Raw genomic sequence first — 15,553 nt, 5'->3', positions numbered from 1 at the left:
AAAACAATGTTGAATTTTGCAACGTGTATTGGATTTATGTGGCAGAAGAGGGCTAAAGTTACATTGTGTTTGATAAATTATTTGTGTTATGTTCATTCGATACATCAGTTTTGTTGTTGTAGAAGTTCATATCAAATTTCAAAGAGTTAGACGTACAAATGTTATATGATTTCTATTAAAAAATTCGAGTATTATGATTTGAATAGTTTTAACTTCAAAAAATTGAGTAAGATGAAAGATACAAATAGTAACTGGATCATACTTGGGGGTATGAACAGAACAATTACATAAAAATATTATAAAAAGAAAATCCTAGCTCCTAATGATATTTACAGCAAAACAAGGTCTATTATCAGGCTTTCTGAAGTGCCAGAGGTGAAGTAAATTTCCTTTTTGTAATTGGTTATTTTCCACAAGTTTGTTCCATCCTCTGTTAAACACAAGTCTCTTCAAGCTCTTCCATTCAGTAAACTTCATGTCGTGTGAATCACCCCTTGGATCCATTACACTCACGTTAATACCTCTATCATCTTCACTTTGTATCTTTTGGCTCTCCGACTCAGTCATGTGATTGAGTAATTTCGCGCACCACTCAGCTGGAATAAGGAAGCGGCTCAAGTTAATGTTGATATCGGAGTTCTCCAAGTATTTCCAGCCCATGTAAAGCGATCTACTCCCTTGGACAGACTGAATAGCCAAACGCAAACTTGGTGGAGGGGAATCTGGCATATTCATAAATCTATCGACACGCTGCAGCTGCATGTTATTATTCTTCAATGGCGAAATCTGTATTCCGAATAACCTTATGACTTTGATGTCATTGCCAAAGAGTCTTATTGTAGTCATGCTTCAATTGATGTTGTAAGCTTTGCATGTTATTACTTTACTACTATTTATAAAGGAGTTGTCTTATTTGAGTTTGGATTCGGAAAGTTTATGTTAAATTCTTACTTTTTAACAATTCGGTGTGCGTTAGGATTCCTAGTTATAGTTAAACTGCACATTCCATTAACGGACTAATTAAAATGTCCTAATTCAACACAAAAAGGAAATTTACGGCAAATACATATTATTAAAAACTTTATTACAGAAATAATATATATACTAGTTTTCAAACACGTGTATTCCACGCTTAATAATATAAATGTTATAAAACTTAAAAATAACTATATTTTATTTTTTAGATCTATTTTTCTGTACATTAATTTTTATTTTATAAGGTAAATAATATATGATGTTCTTTGCTGTCGATTCTCATATTTGTCTTCTCAATTGAATGTATACATAAATCAAAAATAGTTATTTGAGTTACCATTTTTTTTTCATCGGTAAATTAAAAATTAAACATAAAAATATATTCAATATGTGAAATCATATATATAATCACCTGTTTACCTTAATATCATTGTAAACAATTTACAATTTATTCAACCATACATATTTCATTTAAGGGTCAATAATAACGTTGTGTTATTATGTATATAGGGGTGGTATTAGAATGTGAAAAGTTATGGGTAATATTTTTTCTATTTCTATTAAATTAAATAAAACTTATAAATTGTTTAAGTTTCCATAATTAAAATTTGAAAATATATCTCTCATACTCATTTTAATATTATGTATAACACATACATCAAATCTAATAACTAATAACATTGATATTTTTTCATAATGTATTTATAAATTCTTTGTATTAGCAAGCTTTTATTATGTGGAAGAGTTATTTGTATTAGCAAACTTTTGTTATGTAGAAGAGTGAAGAGGTAGGACGGTCCTTATCACCTTCTTGATAAAAAATAAGAGACCATATTATTCTTTCTGGCATACTATTTTAGACTTTTTTTTTTAGAATTATATAAAAAAGAAAACCCTAGGCCCGCCTACGTGGCGCCACACCAAATCAGGATTCCTTTTAATTAATTAATCTATTTCCAAAACTAGCCTTCCCTTTCATAAAAAAAATGTGACTTCATGAAAAGTTGCGAATTTTATGAAAAGTTGTGACTTTTATGAAAAATTGCGACTTTTATGAAACATTGTAACTTTTATGAAGAGTTGCGACTTTTATGAAAAGTTGTGACTTTTATGAAATGTTATGATCTTTCCGAAGGGTTGTAACTTTTCTAAAGAGTTGTGACCTTTCCGATAAGGCACAATAAACATTTGTTCACTCTATCCTTTGCTGTCTAGCTATAAATAGAGGGATTTCCTCTCATTTTAAAACAACAAAATTCTGAATTTCTTCTTCTTCTTCTTCTGCACAATTAAATATTCGTGTACCATTTTTTCCTTTCTGTTTCATTCTATTGTTATAGATCCTGATATGTTTTTTAAAGTCATTAATTTATGCTTATGTTATTAATTGTTGTTTTTCAGTACATGTTTTAAACTTTGTTGTTTATGTTTCTGCAAAATTATTGTTATAAGTATTTGTTAGTACATATTAAATAACACACGTTAATTGAGTATTCACACAAGTTTTCTCTACTAAAATTGTTGAAGGTACAGTAAAAAAATTCCTTAAAGATCTATACTACTATCTCTTGAAAATAAAATTCAAATTTGGTATGCCATTGTAAGGACATAAAAACCTTAAATTTTTTTATTGCACCTTGATGTGCGGAGTAAACCAGGAAAAGAAGAAAATAATTAATAAACTTTTGACATGAGTTCAAGGATGTGCCGGATGACCTATTGAGGAATATGACTAGACTGGAGCCTCTTTTAATCCCAAAGACATAGATAACTACAAAATAATTAATTGCTCATATTCAATATGAAGTATGAACAGATGCTCAAGTTTACTGCAAGTTGTAAATACTTTTCTTAAAGTAATAAATGTGTTTCTCAACACTGTGATTGGAATAGAAGTGTAGTTTCAAATTGAACTTCATCACTCTGGTATGTTGATTTTTATAAAACACCCAGACAAACTGAATAATTTTGTGTAATATTTTTCTCTTTCAAGTATATATAATAAGTTGAATTGTTGTCCAATATGATACATTCTCCCTTTAATTTTTCATTTTAATAATTACTTATGATACATTTAAATGGGAAACTTTAAAATGATATATGTAAAAGGAAAAATTGTATATAATAGAAAACTATTAATTCAAATTAAATGTTATAAATATAGTTTGATTTAATTGTACCCCATAGCAAACTATTGCTATTTAACCTCTCTCCTGGTGAATCTCGCTCGCCACTCTCGTTCTCTCCCTCTCCTCTCTCGTTTTTATACAAACGCAAGTGTATAAAGTGCGTTTGTGTTTGTATAAAGCGAGAGAAAATTGTATATATACATATATTTTCGTTCCCCTCTCTCCCCTCTTCCAGATCTCGCTCGCCACTCTCCCAAATCTCGCTCTCTCACTCGTCTCTCTCACTTTATACAAAAACCGCAAATTGTATAAAATGTGTTTGTGTTTGTATAAAGCAAGAGAAAATTGTATATATACATATATTTTCGTTCCTCTCTCTCCCCTCTCCTAGATCTCGCTCGCCACTCTCCCAGATCTCGCTCTCTCACTTCCCTCTCTCACTTTATACAAAAACGCAAATGTATAAAATGCGTGAAAATTGTATATATACATATATTTTCGTTCTCCTCTCTCCCCTCTCCCAGATCTCACTCGCCACTCTCCCAGATCTCGCTCGTTCACTCGTCTCTCTCATTTTATACAATTGATCTTTTTGTATATGTATACCAAAACAGATTATACAACTGCTTTCTTTTGTATATGTATAGCGAAATATACATATTTATGTTTGCTATGGAGCGCAATTATGCAAAGTTTGCTATAGCATACAAATATAAATTTTGTGTTTGCTATATGTGAAAGTTGCTCTATGTAAAACAAAGGTAGGGCCGAACTTTCTACACGTTAGAATTAGAATCATTGTTCACTTTTTTCATCATTTTAAAATTTATTTATCCCTTCACCAACGATTATTTATTTGTTAGAAAATTTAATATCTCCAGTTGATGTTCATTTGAATCCCCAAAATATGAAATAGTAACACTTTCTGGAAGCAAAAAGATAAATTATAGAATCAAATTAAAGATGATTGATTGAAAGGATAAATGATAAGATATTATAGTTATCATCTTACTTTACATTATTAATGTTTGTTACTACGTAATTTTGTATGTAAGATAATATAGTGTTTTAGTTTTAATGACTCATAGGTTTTAAGTATTATTTTATAAATTTTGTGATGTTAAATTTCCGTGCGAAGCGCGAGTGATTTTACTAGTATAACTAAAAAGAAAACCTCAACATAGATAAGTACAAGAAAGGGGGGCTAGACCTTACCTTACTAATTCCAATGAGGTAAGAAACCTATATTAATTAACCCACATGAAGAAAAAAAGAGTTAGAGAGAACCAAGTATTCTATGATTATCACAGAGTTTATAATACACTCTAGAATGACATTACAAATGAGGATTCTTAAGTAGTTAAAAAGTATAAAAGCCATGATGAAATTTGAGTAATTAAACTCAAACTTCGTTTTACAAAAGTATGAACTAAAAAAGATTTAACTTGAAGTATTTTCCTCTTGTCTTCCTCTTCAAATTTGTCTAACAATACTTGATAGTTCATCAATTCTTCTTAGATTTGTTGGATCTTGTTTAAGTTGTGCTACTGTCATATGATTCTGTTTTGCCTGTTGCATCGATAGGTACCTTGGAACAAACTCCTCAGTCATCTTACCATTTCAACTATTTTTTCTTCCACGCTCCTTTTTGTTATTGCGTTGTTGCCTAGGAGAAATATCTGCATCCCTAGCTGCATTTGCAAAACAATAATGCAAAATGCCCTCTTCTTCACTTTCCTCAAAGGTGTACTCATCTTGTAGGTTAGCAAATCTATTTGTGGAGAAAAAACTACTACCAACATCGTGTAGTTACTTGTTTTTGTTAATAGGCATAAGAGTAGTCAACTTTTTAACATGAGAACTCACCAACGCATCAAGAAGCTCTTTGTCACAAACATAAATCTTTTGAATATTAGTACATGTTAAAACCAATTGTCGCCCTATATGTAATGGAGATGAACCACTACTCTTAGGCACAAAAATTGATGATTCGGGGATCAATTTTCTATAATTTGTGACATGTTCATCCTCTTCTTCCACTCGATCGGCCCATCGACTCTCACTTATAACACCTTTTTGCCCGCTAAGAGTAATCAAATTATTTATCGAAATAACTTGAGAGATTGAAAGAGCATGAGAGTTAATTATATTAATTCGTCTTAGGATCAACATGAGGCTTAATTAGAGAGGTTCCTGGAGAACCAATTAGAGCTCTAACATCAACCGTTACCCATGCTTTATCAATTATATTACACTCTCCAAGTTTTCTTATCACATAAGTAACAACTGTTTTAATGGCTACATCTTGAGTCAATAGCTTTCCAAAAGCCTTTGAATTGGTTGTCTTTTCTTGAAACTCAATCTTATCATTTGATGTATCTGCAAGTTCACTTCCTACCCTAGCGACCCCTGTAGCTGTAACACTTTATTTTTCAATAGCATTACAATTTAGTTGCTGCCCAACTTCAGTTTGGCATGTTTGCTATCCAGAATTTTAATGTTTCGATGTTGCAAACGAATTTCGATCAAGCACCTGACCTGCATTCGAACCAGATTGATCTTTACCTGAAATTACATATGTATCACCTTTTTTTTATATGTTGCAAAAAAAAATGTCACCTTTCCACAATAGAAAATAATTTAATCTTAAAATACTCCTTTTATTGTTGATGAAATGATTTATGGTCATACAAATGGTCAAATAATATTTTAGACCACAATTTTTTTTAAAAAAATTATCTCTTTCATAAATTTTGTGTCAAGTCAAATGATGTCATATAAATTGAAATGGAGGAAATAACAAAAGATGAGGAGAAAATAGACTATGCTTTACTTCATATCTTATATAATATAAAATCAATAGAACATTCACCAACAAAGAGAGCTTCAAGGAGGTTTACATACATGTTGAAACAATGTACTATCCTTAAACGAAGAGAATAAAACGCATTAAAAAGATTTATGTGATAGAAATTATAATAACTTAGTAAAATTGTTAAAATCATTATTATATATAACCCATTTTAGTTAAATGACATTAACTGATCATAAAATAATAAATATTTTAATATAATTTACATAAATTCTACATATTTTAAATATTTTCAATTAAAAAAATGAATGATATTTTATACCTAATATAATATATATAAATAAAAGTAAATTACGTAATGTATTGTAAGGAGATGAGAAATATTTTGATTTATATAAAGATATGTCATATGTTAATTGTCATTATGAAACAACATAAAAATTATAAGAGATAATTTATTAATAGTTGAAAATTACTTATGAAAAAATAGAGTACAAACTATATATTTAAAAAAGTTTATGTCATATACATATTAGTGTAACGAAATTTCACACTACAAATTTATTTTCGTAATATTAATTCATTTTTCTATGAAAAGTTATAAATTTGACATTTTATGAGAAATCAGTTATAAGTATTTTTATATGACATATAGTAAGAAATTTTTTACTTTATAATATAGATTATAGAGGAGTATTACTTAAAAATAAATTATCATGTCAATTAAGCATATAAATTTTAATTTTTAATACAATTTTTTGAATTAAAAATATCACTTAAATCAATTTTGTAGGTTTTAACAAATCAATAATTTAGAATTACCGTTAGACCTATGAAAATCAATAGCAAGTCGTGCAAATAAAAATTTATTCTACATTTTTTATAGATAACTTTGTTTTAATGAAAATTTCACTCTATAAAAGAGAATAAAAAATTATACGAAGTGTAATATCCCATTAAAATAGATTAATCATTACTCTTTATCCAAAACATTTAAGAAAAATGTAAGGTCCATATTAGATATCGCATCAGAATACACATGATATTTATAAAAAAATGTTTTGTCATTATAAATTGATGACCGCTTTTTGATGCCATAGAAACAAACATTTTAAGGCAAAGAAAGACGAAAAATTAAAATAGAAACTGGATCATACTTGGGTATTAACAGTAGAATTACATCAAAATATGGTAAAAAATAGAAAAAGTAAAGACGAAAATGGTACTAGTACCTAATGATATTTATAGCAAAACAAGGTTTATTATTAGGCATTCTGAAGTGCCAGAGTTCAAGTAAATCTCCTTTTTGAAATTGGTTATCTCTGACAAGATTGTTCCATCCTCTGTTAAACACAAGTCTCCCCAAACTCTTCCATCCAGTAAACTTCATATCATGTAAATTACCCTTTGGATCCATTACACCCACGTTAATACCTCTATCATCTTTGTTTAGTATCTTTTCTCTTTCCAACCGAGTCATGTAGTGGAGTAATTTCGAGCAGCACTCAACTGGAATTAAGAACCTGCTCAAGTTCGCGTTGATGTCCGAGTTCTCCAAGTATTTCCAGCCCATGTAAATCGGTCTACTCCCACGGAAAGACTCAATAGCCAAACGCATACTTCTTGGAGGCAAATCTGCCATATTGTTGTTCAATGCTGGAGACTGGAAAAATATCCGTGTTCCGAATAACATTATGCTCTTTACCTCCTTCTTCTCTGCGACTTTGATGTCATTGCCAAAGAGTCTTATTGTAGTCATGCTTCAATTGATGCTGTTACTTGTGTAAACTTTACATTATATTACTACTATTTATTTAATTAGGATGGTCTTCCTTTTCCTATTTGTGTTTGGATTAGGAAAGTTTATGTTAAATTTTTACTTTTTTTTTTTTAACAATCTGGTGCGCGTTAGGATTACTAGTTATAGTTAAAGTGTACATTCCATTAACGGACTAATAAAAGTTTCCTAATTCGCAACTCAGTAATAAACTTTTAAAAATATCTGCTTTCCGTAAATTTCCTAATTCAACACAAAAAAGGAAATTTACAGCAAGCACATATTTTAAAAAGTTTATTACTGAAAAAAAAAATACATCGTTAATAATTTTTATCTGAAGCATATTGTTTTTTCTTTTTATATTCAATGAACAACTGACAGGTTTTACTGAACACTTGATAATACAAATAAATTGGTGACCTAAAGGCAAAAGTAAATTGGAAGTATTAAACTTTTGAATAATAAATTTTTTTACTTAAAAATATATTCTTCTAGTTTTTTTTTTGAAAGATGAAAATTGTTTATATAATTTGTAAAAATACATTTTGAAATGCAAAGTTATTTTTTCTTTTTATATGAAAACATTACTTTTTTTATGAACAATACTCCATCGTTTCAATTTATTTGTCGTATTTTGACTTGACACGATGTTTGGAGCTTACTAAGATTTTTTTTTTTCTTTTTTTTGAATCTTGTAATATTAAACTCAAAATAATAATCAGGCTGAATATATAAATAAATTAGACTTGAATCTAACTGTATCCAAAAAAATAATTTCATAAAAGCTATAATAAAGGCACATTTAGGGACAAAGTCTCGAGGTATGGGCTTCAAGCCGAGCGTCGCAAGCACCAGAACGTAACAGGCTGAAATGCGTTCTTTATGGGCCTTCCTTTCTTGGGCACAGCGGATCTTCCCTGACGAAATGAAAGCTTCTGTAGTTTGAATCCAAGCATTGGCGCGCCTATAAATAGCTAACACGTCTTCAGTTTGAACTTCGCATAGTCATTTCAAATCTTAGAGATCACCATGGGGAAGCGTATGAGGAGAACAAGACCGCTCTGTAGCTGTGTATCTCCTCGATTGAAATTTCTCACTCCTCACTCTATCTTCTCCTGGTTCTCTCTCTCTCTTTTTCTGCATAATTGTATTTTAATCCGATTACAAAAGTATTTGAAATTGATGTTTTGTTCTTTCTGCATCAGTTTAATGCACTAAATTTATGAATTCAAACTAGAAACGAATTGAATTTTGAGCTAATGTTCAGCTGCTATGCTTGTACTGATGCTCTGTAATGCGGCAATTGCCAAATTCTATTTGATTGACATTTCGCAGTTCAATGCTCGCTGATGCATAAATTTGAGCGAGAAGCGCTTTCTATTTGAATATTAGTGAAAAATTGATTGCTGAAATTACTCCTGTAGTCGAATCTATTGCTTCTGTAAGTAGGCGATTTGATACTGTATTAATAGAGTTCTATTCTCTCGCGGTCTCATGCATATTTTATGGTATCTAGAAGATATAAGTAGTCCGATTGAAAAAATATGGCTGAGTAGATGCTTTGTACTGAATTTGAGCTAAAATTCTCAGCTGCTCTGCTTATTGCAACTTGTGTTATATTTCATACTGTAAAAATACGTTTATTGGTTGAACAGTTCAAGCTCTTTGATCTACAAATTTGAGTTAGAAATCAATTCAATTATTAATATGGGCTAAATATTCATAACTGATACATTCTGCCTTCGATCAATGTACTGTTTCTGTATGAAGCGATCCGATACTGTGTTAAAAGAAGTGTTATTAGACTCTCTCTATTTTCCAGAATTTAAATGCGGCACAAATTGCATTTGAGCTACAATTTAGCTGTTCTGTTTATTACACGCGTGTTAGTAACAACCATCAAATGCATTTGCTGTTGAGGTTTTGCAGTTCGATGCTCTCTGATCCACGGATTTGAGCAAAGAATGAATTCATCTTTGAATGTCAGCTAAGTAGATGCTACTACATCTAAGAAGGCCACTATACTGTATCAGTATTATTAGATTCTTTGTGTTGCCGCATATTTCGATTTTATGTATCTATAGAAGAAAAGAAACAATTGCGGATACATTTGAAATCAAGGCTTTCTGATTTCTCAATCAGTTCAATGCTCTATGTTCCATGGATTCAATAGTTAAGCACATTAATATCCTAGCTAAAATTCAGCTGCTCTGCATATTGACATGCGTGCTGTGCTGCAACTGTCAAATGTGTTTATTGGCTGAGGATTTGCATTTGAATGCTCTTTGATCCACAAATTTTCTAGTACTCAATTCAAGTTCGAATATTATCTGAGATTTGATAACTGATACTACACCATCTTTTCTATAAGAAGGTGAATAACTGTATTAAAAGTCTCATTCTCAACTTTTGTAAATACAAATTTTAGCTATGAATTCAAAGCTTTAATTTAGTTTTCCAAAAATGAGTTTAGAAATATCCTGGGTGGTGGATAAGCATAAGGTTGTGAATACAAGTTCAAGAGCATTGCTAATGGCTGTCCTTCTTTTGACGTCACTTTAGCCTAAGTAGTACTGCGAATAAAAATCAAACAGTTTGCTATATCACAGAAGCCAATGCTTTGAGCTCTAGAATATCAGCTTCTTTGTTCAACTAATATCACCTGCATGACCATGAACATACCTGAGATTATCTTTGTTGGGTATCATATGGTAGTTATCAAGTTGGTTATGAATGTTGAGACTGAATTTATGGCTATTTGAATACCATAAGGTACGAAGAGGACCTGTGGACAGAGATTGCTAAGTTCTTGGATGGAAGATCTTTGGTGATGCTTGCATCAACTAGCAAGTGGTTCCATCGTATCATTATGGAGGACATCATATGGAAACATGCTTGCTTGCGAGACCTCCAGGTTCCTGATCCTGGAAAAGTAGCATTCAAATGGATCAACTTATATGCAGCAGCCTTTAGTAAGCAGTTTCTCTTTTTACATGAGTTTGACAGTTTAAATCAGAAGTGACATTGAAAATGTCTGGTTCTCTACTGTAACGAATAAACGTTGCAGATGGATGTCATTCTTACAAGTTCCGCCAGCAGGATAAACATATTGGTATAACCCCTCCAGTTTTGCTCTATATGGTGAATTTTGGTATCAACACACAGCACTGAGGTGTTGACAATTTCTTTCAATGGTTGCTGATACCTTTAAGTTGTTTGAACGAATGATCAGACTGGATGCGCATTGGAGCATTTTCCTTTGACTCACAAAATGCACTCCTGACAGAGAATTTGATCCCTCCCTTGAAAGTCCTTAAGGAGAAGACAACAGAGAAGATGTTGGAGTCAAATGGGTGCTGTGTGGTCAGAAATGTCAAGAGTGGAATCTGGATTGCTGGTAAATTTCGTGGTTGTGTAAAAGAATTTCTTATCAGCATTACTTTTTAATCCCTTTTGTTATTTGGTTCTTCCAGATTTGCAGCTTGTTCGTTGCCCAGTCTGTGACCTCAACACATGTGATGGTAAGCTGGTTGGGTTTTTCATATTTTAGAAAGGAACGACAAGGTTACTGTACCTTCAGAGGCTTAATCAGTTAGAAGGTTTTCTACTAATTGAACAGTGGACAGCAAATTGAACCGTTGCCACTTTATGTTTGTGCAAATTAAACTATTCCATAGTTACTCCTTTTGGGTTTAGTCCATTCCCCAGATTGCTTTTCCTGCCTATCCGAAGTGCTATAAAGATGGCTAATAATTTAATCATGTGTTATTCTATGCAGGAACAATGCAGGTATTAGATGCAAGACATATTGAACTGTTTCTAAGTGAAGGATACCAGGATGGAAGCTGGGATTATGAGTTGCTAGGTTCCCACAACGAGAAGAAGCAAGCTAATGGAGCCTCTGCTGGTATATTTGATATCAAACATCTCAAAGATCGCTCAACTTCTGGTAACAGCTCAATTCACTGAAATAGTTATAAGTTGCTGTTAGCTTTGCAATCGAGTTTAACACCATCAATTTCTAAAATTGAACTGCCAAAACATAGAAGCTTCATTCTGGCCCTTCTTGGGTTCTTCATGAATCAGTACAAGAACACACAAACTTTTCAGAATGTAGATAATTCATAGTCACGTGAAATTATTGGAAAGACAACTACTGTTACTTTAGATCCTGATAATGAACCAAGGACCATGACTTATTCTTGATATGAGATTTAATTTTATGTTGCTGTGTCATTTGTAATGCATGTTCAGCTGTCCTTGATCTCAAGTCATGGGTAGGAAAGCCTAATGATTGGCAACCAAAAGCTATGATAACCTCTTATGCAGTAGCAGTTAACACAAACTTGCAAGAGAATGAAGGTATATTAACCCTGGTTTCTTCAATTTTTATGAGTGACAAACTGTACTTCAAACTCTCACTCATTACTTACTGTTATATTGTGGTGGCAGGTCTTCACGTAAAATTCCATGTCATGAAGTCCGGGAAGAATGGTGAAATTGTTTCAATCAGAATGTCAGAGCAGCTCCAGTGATTTTGTCAAATACTACCAAAGATAATCTTACAACAACTGCCAAGTATAATCTTACTGTCTACAAACCAGAGTTCATTTTTTCAGCAAATATTAGCTATAACTCCATAAATACAACAATCAGCCCCTTATCAACAAGTTTCAAACGGGTTGTACTCCACCTAAAAAAATGTATATTTTGTTAGTAGACGATTTTTGTTTGTAATATATTACTTACTAGCCAAACTAGCACTGGCAAAAATCATAACTTGCAGCCTGACTTTTCCTTATGGCTTATGCTTTCTTGTCCTCTAATAGAAACTACTTAATAATAAATCAATTGATTTTTTAAGTATCCACTTGCTATGAGTTTCCAATAGCAGCATTTAAAGGAAGTTGAGCTGTTAACATCCTCTTTATAAGTACATTGTATAACTTGGCCTTTATAACATCTTTGTCGGGTCAAAGTTATGACTTTTGAAACAGCTAATAAGTTAATGAGTATTCTGTATGATTTGAATCTTTGCCTTGGCAAACCACTATTTCTGATGGGGGGTTTGTCCATATCCAAATTGACTTTCTGAAATACATGGACATTCTGAAGTTCATCTCTTTCTCTTTTCTGCTCTGCTTAACTGTTTATGCAGGATACGATTGCCCAGATTCCATTTGTGGGAATAACCACTTTGACATACGATTTCCTTTTGGAATGGAAGGGCGCCAGAACCTTCAGAACTGTAGCTATCCTGGTTTCAGTCTTATATGCAGCAATCAAGGTAGATCAATTCTAAGTCTTCCAGGTGCAGGAGATTACTATGTACGTGATATAGATTACCGAACCCAAGAAATACAACTCTACGATCCATCTGATTGCCTCCCAAAACGTCTGATGAATTTCAGCACTTCTTTTTCTTCTTCTTCACCTTTCAAAGCTGTTGCCTATCGGAACTATACTTTCTTGACTTGTTCAACCAATTTGGTTTTGTCTCGGTTAAATGTCATCAGTTGTCTAAGCAATTCCACTACTTCAACTTTAGCTACTACTTCTCCAAGTGTTGCGAGCCAAATGATAAGTTTGTATAGCTGTAGCATAATCAACAATTCATCCGTTCCTGCTTCATGGGCATTCCAATACCAATCAGATTTTTTAACGGACCTTATTACCGATCTTGTGTTAACATGGGATGAACCAAACTGCGAAGAGTGTGAAGTAAACCAAGGTGTTTGTGGGTTCAAGAATGCCATTATCAGAGAGATTCAATGCTTTGATAGTCCTGGAACAGGTAAATATTTTTTCAATTAGAGTCTCCTTTCGTTTATTCTTCTGTTATTCCATTTGAGTAGCTAAGAGTAGAATCAGTCAAGCAATTATGCCTTAATGGATGGGTTGACAATCTGCCTCCTAGTAACTCACCCTTAGGACAAACTATACTTGGGCAATCACATAGGCGGATTTCAAGGGTAGGTGAGAGTACTCAAAAATAATGTAAATTAATGTTTTTTTTACCCCTCCCTAGGAGCTCCCACCTTTTTTCTCCCTTGTGACTTGAACTCACAACCTTCGGGTTGGAATTGAGGGGTGCTTACAATCGGAGCAACGGCAACACTCTCTTGTCAATTAATATGGTTAAGGACTCGTTGACTTTGATTAGTAGGAAGCTTTTGGAGTAAAGCTGGTTTTTAATGGATAATGCGGAAATAACTATAGTACTTATTCTGATGTTATATGAATCTAGTATTACTTATCCCACTGGGAATAAACATTTTTGTATTCATCAGAAATATTGGTAAGTGCATTTGGCAAATTTGAAAGGCCAAGCTGCCCCTTATTTTAATACAGTAATCAAATGTCAATCCTTATGAAAAAGCTGACTTCTATTCAAGTAGTATTGTATTATTCAGCAACTAGCTGATTGATTGAGATCGTGCAAATGAAATATGTCATTGTATCACTTCCGTATAGATTGTAACAATTGAATAAACTGATAGTTAATGAATTAGTGATATAGTCCAATAACTTCATATATCACTCAACACGGTTAAACGACTGAGCCTGGTATATTTGCAATTTAAGTTATATTAACAATAATAAATCTATAAGATAAAATATGACTACGTTTTTGCCTCAAAATTACCATAATTTTCACTTGCAGGTAACAAAAGGCCGGTTCAACAAGTTCTCAAATTTATTGCGATAACCTTGCTTATTCCAGGCATCACATGTTTAATTGGTGTATCATGTTACTTCTGTTTGGAGTATAGCCGATCCAGCCGTGCCTCCGCTTCAATCCAAAGCATCACCACCAGAACAACAGTAGCACCACAACCGGCTACTGGCCTCGATGACTCGACAATCGAGTCCTACACAAAAGTAGTCCTAGGAGAGAGTGGGAGAGTTCCAGGTCCCAATCATGGGAGTTGTCCAATATGCCTTGCAGAGTACCATCCAAAAGAGATAGTGAAGTGCATACCTGAATGTGAGCATTGCTTTCATGCTGAATGCATTGATGAATGGTTAAAGATTAATGGTTCTTGTCCTGTTTGCAGAAACAATCCTTCTCCTGCTCAAGTAACTTGGCTTCTTCTTAGCGCGTAGTTTGTTTTACATATTGCATTTTGAAATTTGTAAATCCAAATGTGAAGTTGTACATATGCTTATTGGGCGTAAATTAACATCCTTGTGCTTTAGAAGAAGCTTAGCTGGTTCTCCTCATTCAAATACTTTGTTCACATGCCATGTCCAAAGATTGAAGTTTTCAGATAAATTTTGTGAAAAAATTTCATTTGCTTCTCTTTCATGGGAATTTGATAGTGTCTACTACGACCTTTCTTTAATTTTGTGATGATCGTTATAAAAAAGATATACCTCGGTTATATTTTGTCTCATCAACAAGACTTCTATGATTGGCTACGAAAACCTATGATAACCCCTTATGCAGTAGCAGTCAATAAATTTGCAACAAATGAAGTCAGGAAAGAATGGCGAAACTGTTACCATCAGAACATCTGAGCAATTTGGTAGGCAGAAAGTTATCGGATATCTGTACTGCTGCGAGAATGCAAGTACCTGATGGAAGTGCCCCAAATGAACTTGCGGACCACCATTAGAAAAAAATAAATCAGTAAATACCATATATAACTCTATAAATGACACAATTGCTCCACTTACGACAAGTTGCAAATTGGCTACTCCACCAAGTTATACGTAACAAATTCAAATAAATGCAATATTGTTGCCAAGCCATTCTTGTTTTGTATACAATACTAATCCCATTCACATAATCACAGGAAAAATTCATATTCTGTAGCTTAAGTCCCTTAATTATGGTTTGTGCTTTCTTGTACTCCC

The 15,553-nt window shown here is 32.6% G+C and overlaps 4 protein-coding genes across 4 annotated transcripts; 2 read left to right on the top strand and 2 right to left on the bottom strand.

Moving 5' to 3' along the window:
- Positions 1–312: 312 nt before the first annotated feature.
- LOC125816497 (B3 domain-containing protein At2g31720-like) lies at positions 313–846 on the bottom strand. Its single transcript, XM_049496109.1, has one exon. The coding sequence runs from the start codon at positions 844–846 to the stop codon at positions 313–315; it is 534 nt and encodes a 177-aa protein (XP_049352066.1).
- A 6,295-nt stretch (positions 847–7,141) lies between these two features.
- LOC125816473 (B3 domain-containing protein At2g32645-like) lies at positions 7,142–7,675 on the bottom strand. Its single transcript, XM_049496084.1, has one exon. The coding sequence runs from the start codon at positions 7,673–7,675 to the stop codon at positions 7,142–7,144; it is 534 nt and encodes a 177-aa protein (XP_049352041.1).
- Positions 7,676–8,682: 1,007 nt separating this feature from the next.
- Positions 8,683–12,365, top strand: LOC125816063 (probable F-box protein At3g61730). Its single transcript, XM_049495656.1, has 8 exons — positions 8,683–8,811; positions 10,466–10,665; positions 10,761–10,805; positions 10,926–11,090; positions 11,167–11,214; positions 11,472–11,642; positions 11,948–12,055; positions 12,146–12,365. Exons 1-8 carry the CDS (start codon positions 8,723–8,725, stop codon positions 12,226–12,228), a joined length of 909 nt encoding a protein of 302 aa, XP_049351613.1. The 5' UTR covers positions 8,683–8,722; the 3' UTR covers positions 12,229–12,365.
- A 374-nt stretch (positions 12,366–12,739) lies between these two features.
- Positions 12,740–14,975, top strand: LOC125815924 (putative RING-H2 finger protein ATL21A). Its single transcript, XM_049495498.1, has 2 exons — positions 12,740–13,487; positions 14,358–14,975. Exons 1-2 carry the CDS (start codon positions 12,794–12,796, stop codon positions 14,798–14,800), a joined length of 1,137 nt encoding a protein of 378 aa, XP_049351455.1. The 5' UTR covers positions 12,740–12,793; the 3' UTR covers positions 14,801–14,975.
- Positions 14,976–15,553: the final 578 nt, after the last annotated feature.

Source organism: Solanum verrucosum, unplaced genomic scaffold (assembly GCF_900185275.1).
Source record: "Solanum verrucosum unplaced genomic scaffold, falcon-dt-bn FXZP01000261.1, whole genome shotgun sequence".
Classification (NCBI taxonomy): Eukaryota; Viridiplantae; Streptophyta; class Magnoliopsida; order Solanales; family Solanaceae; genus Solanum; species Solanum verrucosum.
This window is presented reverse-complemented; position numbering and strand designations above follow the sequence as displayed.

Coding starts and splice junctions, on each gene's coding strand:
- LOC125816497 (XM_049496109.1), bottom strand. CDS start 846: ATGACTACAATAAGACTCTTTGGCAATGACATCAAAGTCATAAGGTTA.
- LOC125816473 (XM_049496084.1), bottom strand. CDS start 7,675: ATGACTACAATAAGACTCTTTGGCAATGACATCAAAGTCGCAGAGAAG.
- LOC125816063 (XM_049495656.1), top strand. CDS start 8,723: ATGGGGAAGCGTATGAGGAGAACAAGACCGCTCTGTAGCTGTGTATCT. Junction 10,806..10,925: donor CCAGCAGGATAAACATATTG/GTATAACCCCTC, acceptor ACGAATGATCAG/ACTGGATGCGCATTGGAGCA. Junction 11,643..11,947: donor CAAAGATCGCTCAACTTCTG/GTAACAGCTCAA, acceptor ATGCATGTTCAG/CTGTCCTTGATCTCAAGTCA.
- LOC125815924 (XM_049495498.1), top strand. CDS start 12,794: ATGGACATTCTGAAGTTCATCTCTTTCTCTTTTCTGCTCTGCTTAACT. Junction 13,488..14,357: donor CTTTGATAGTCCTGGAACAG/GTAAATATTTTT, acceptor TTTCACTTGCAG/GTAACAAAAGGCCGGTTCAA.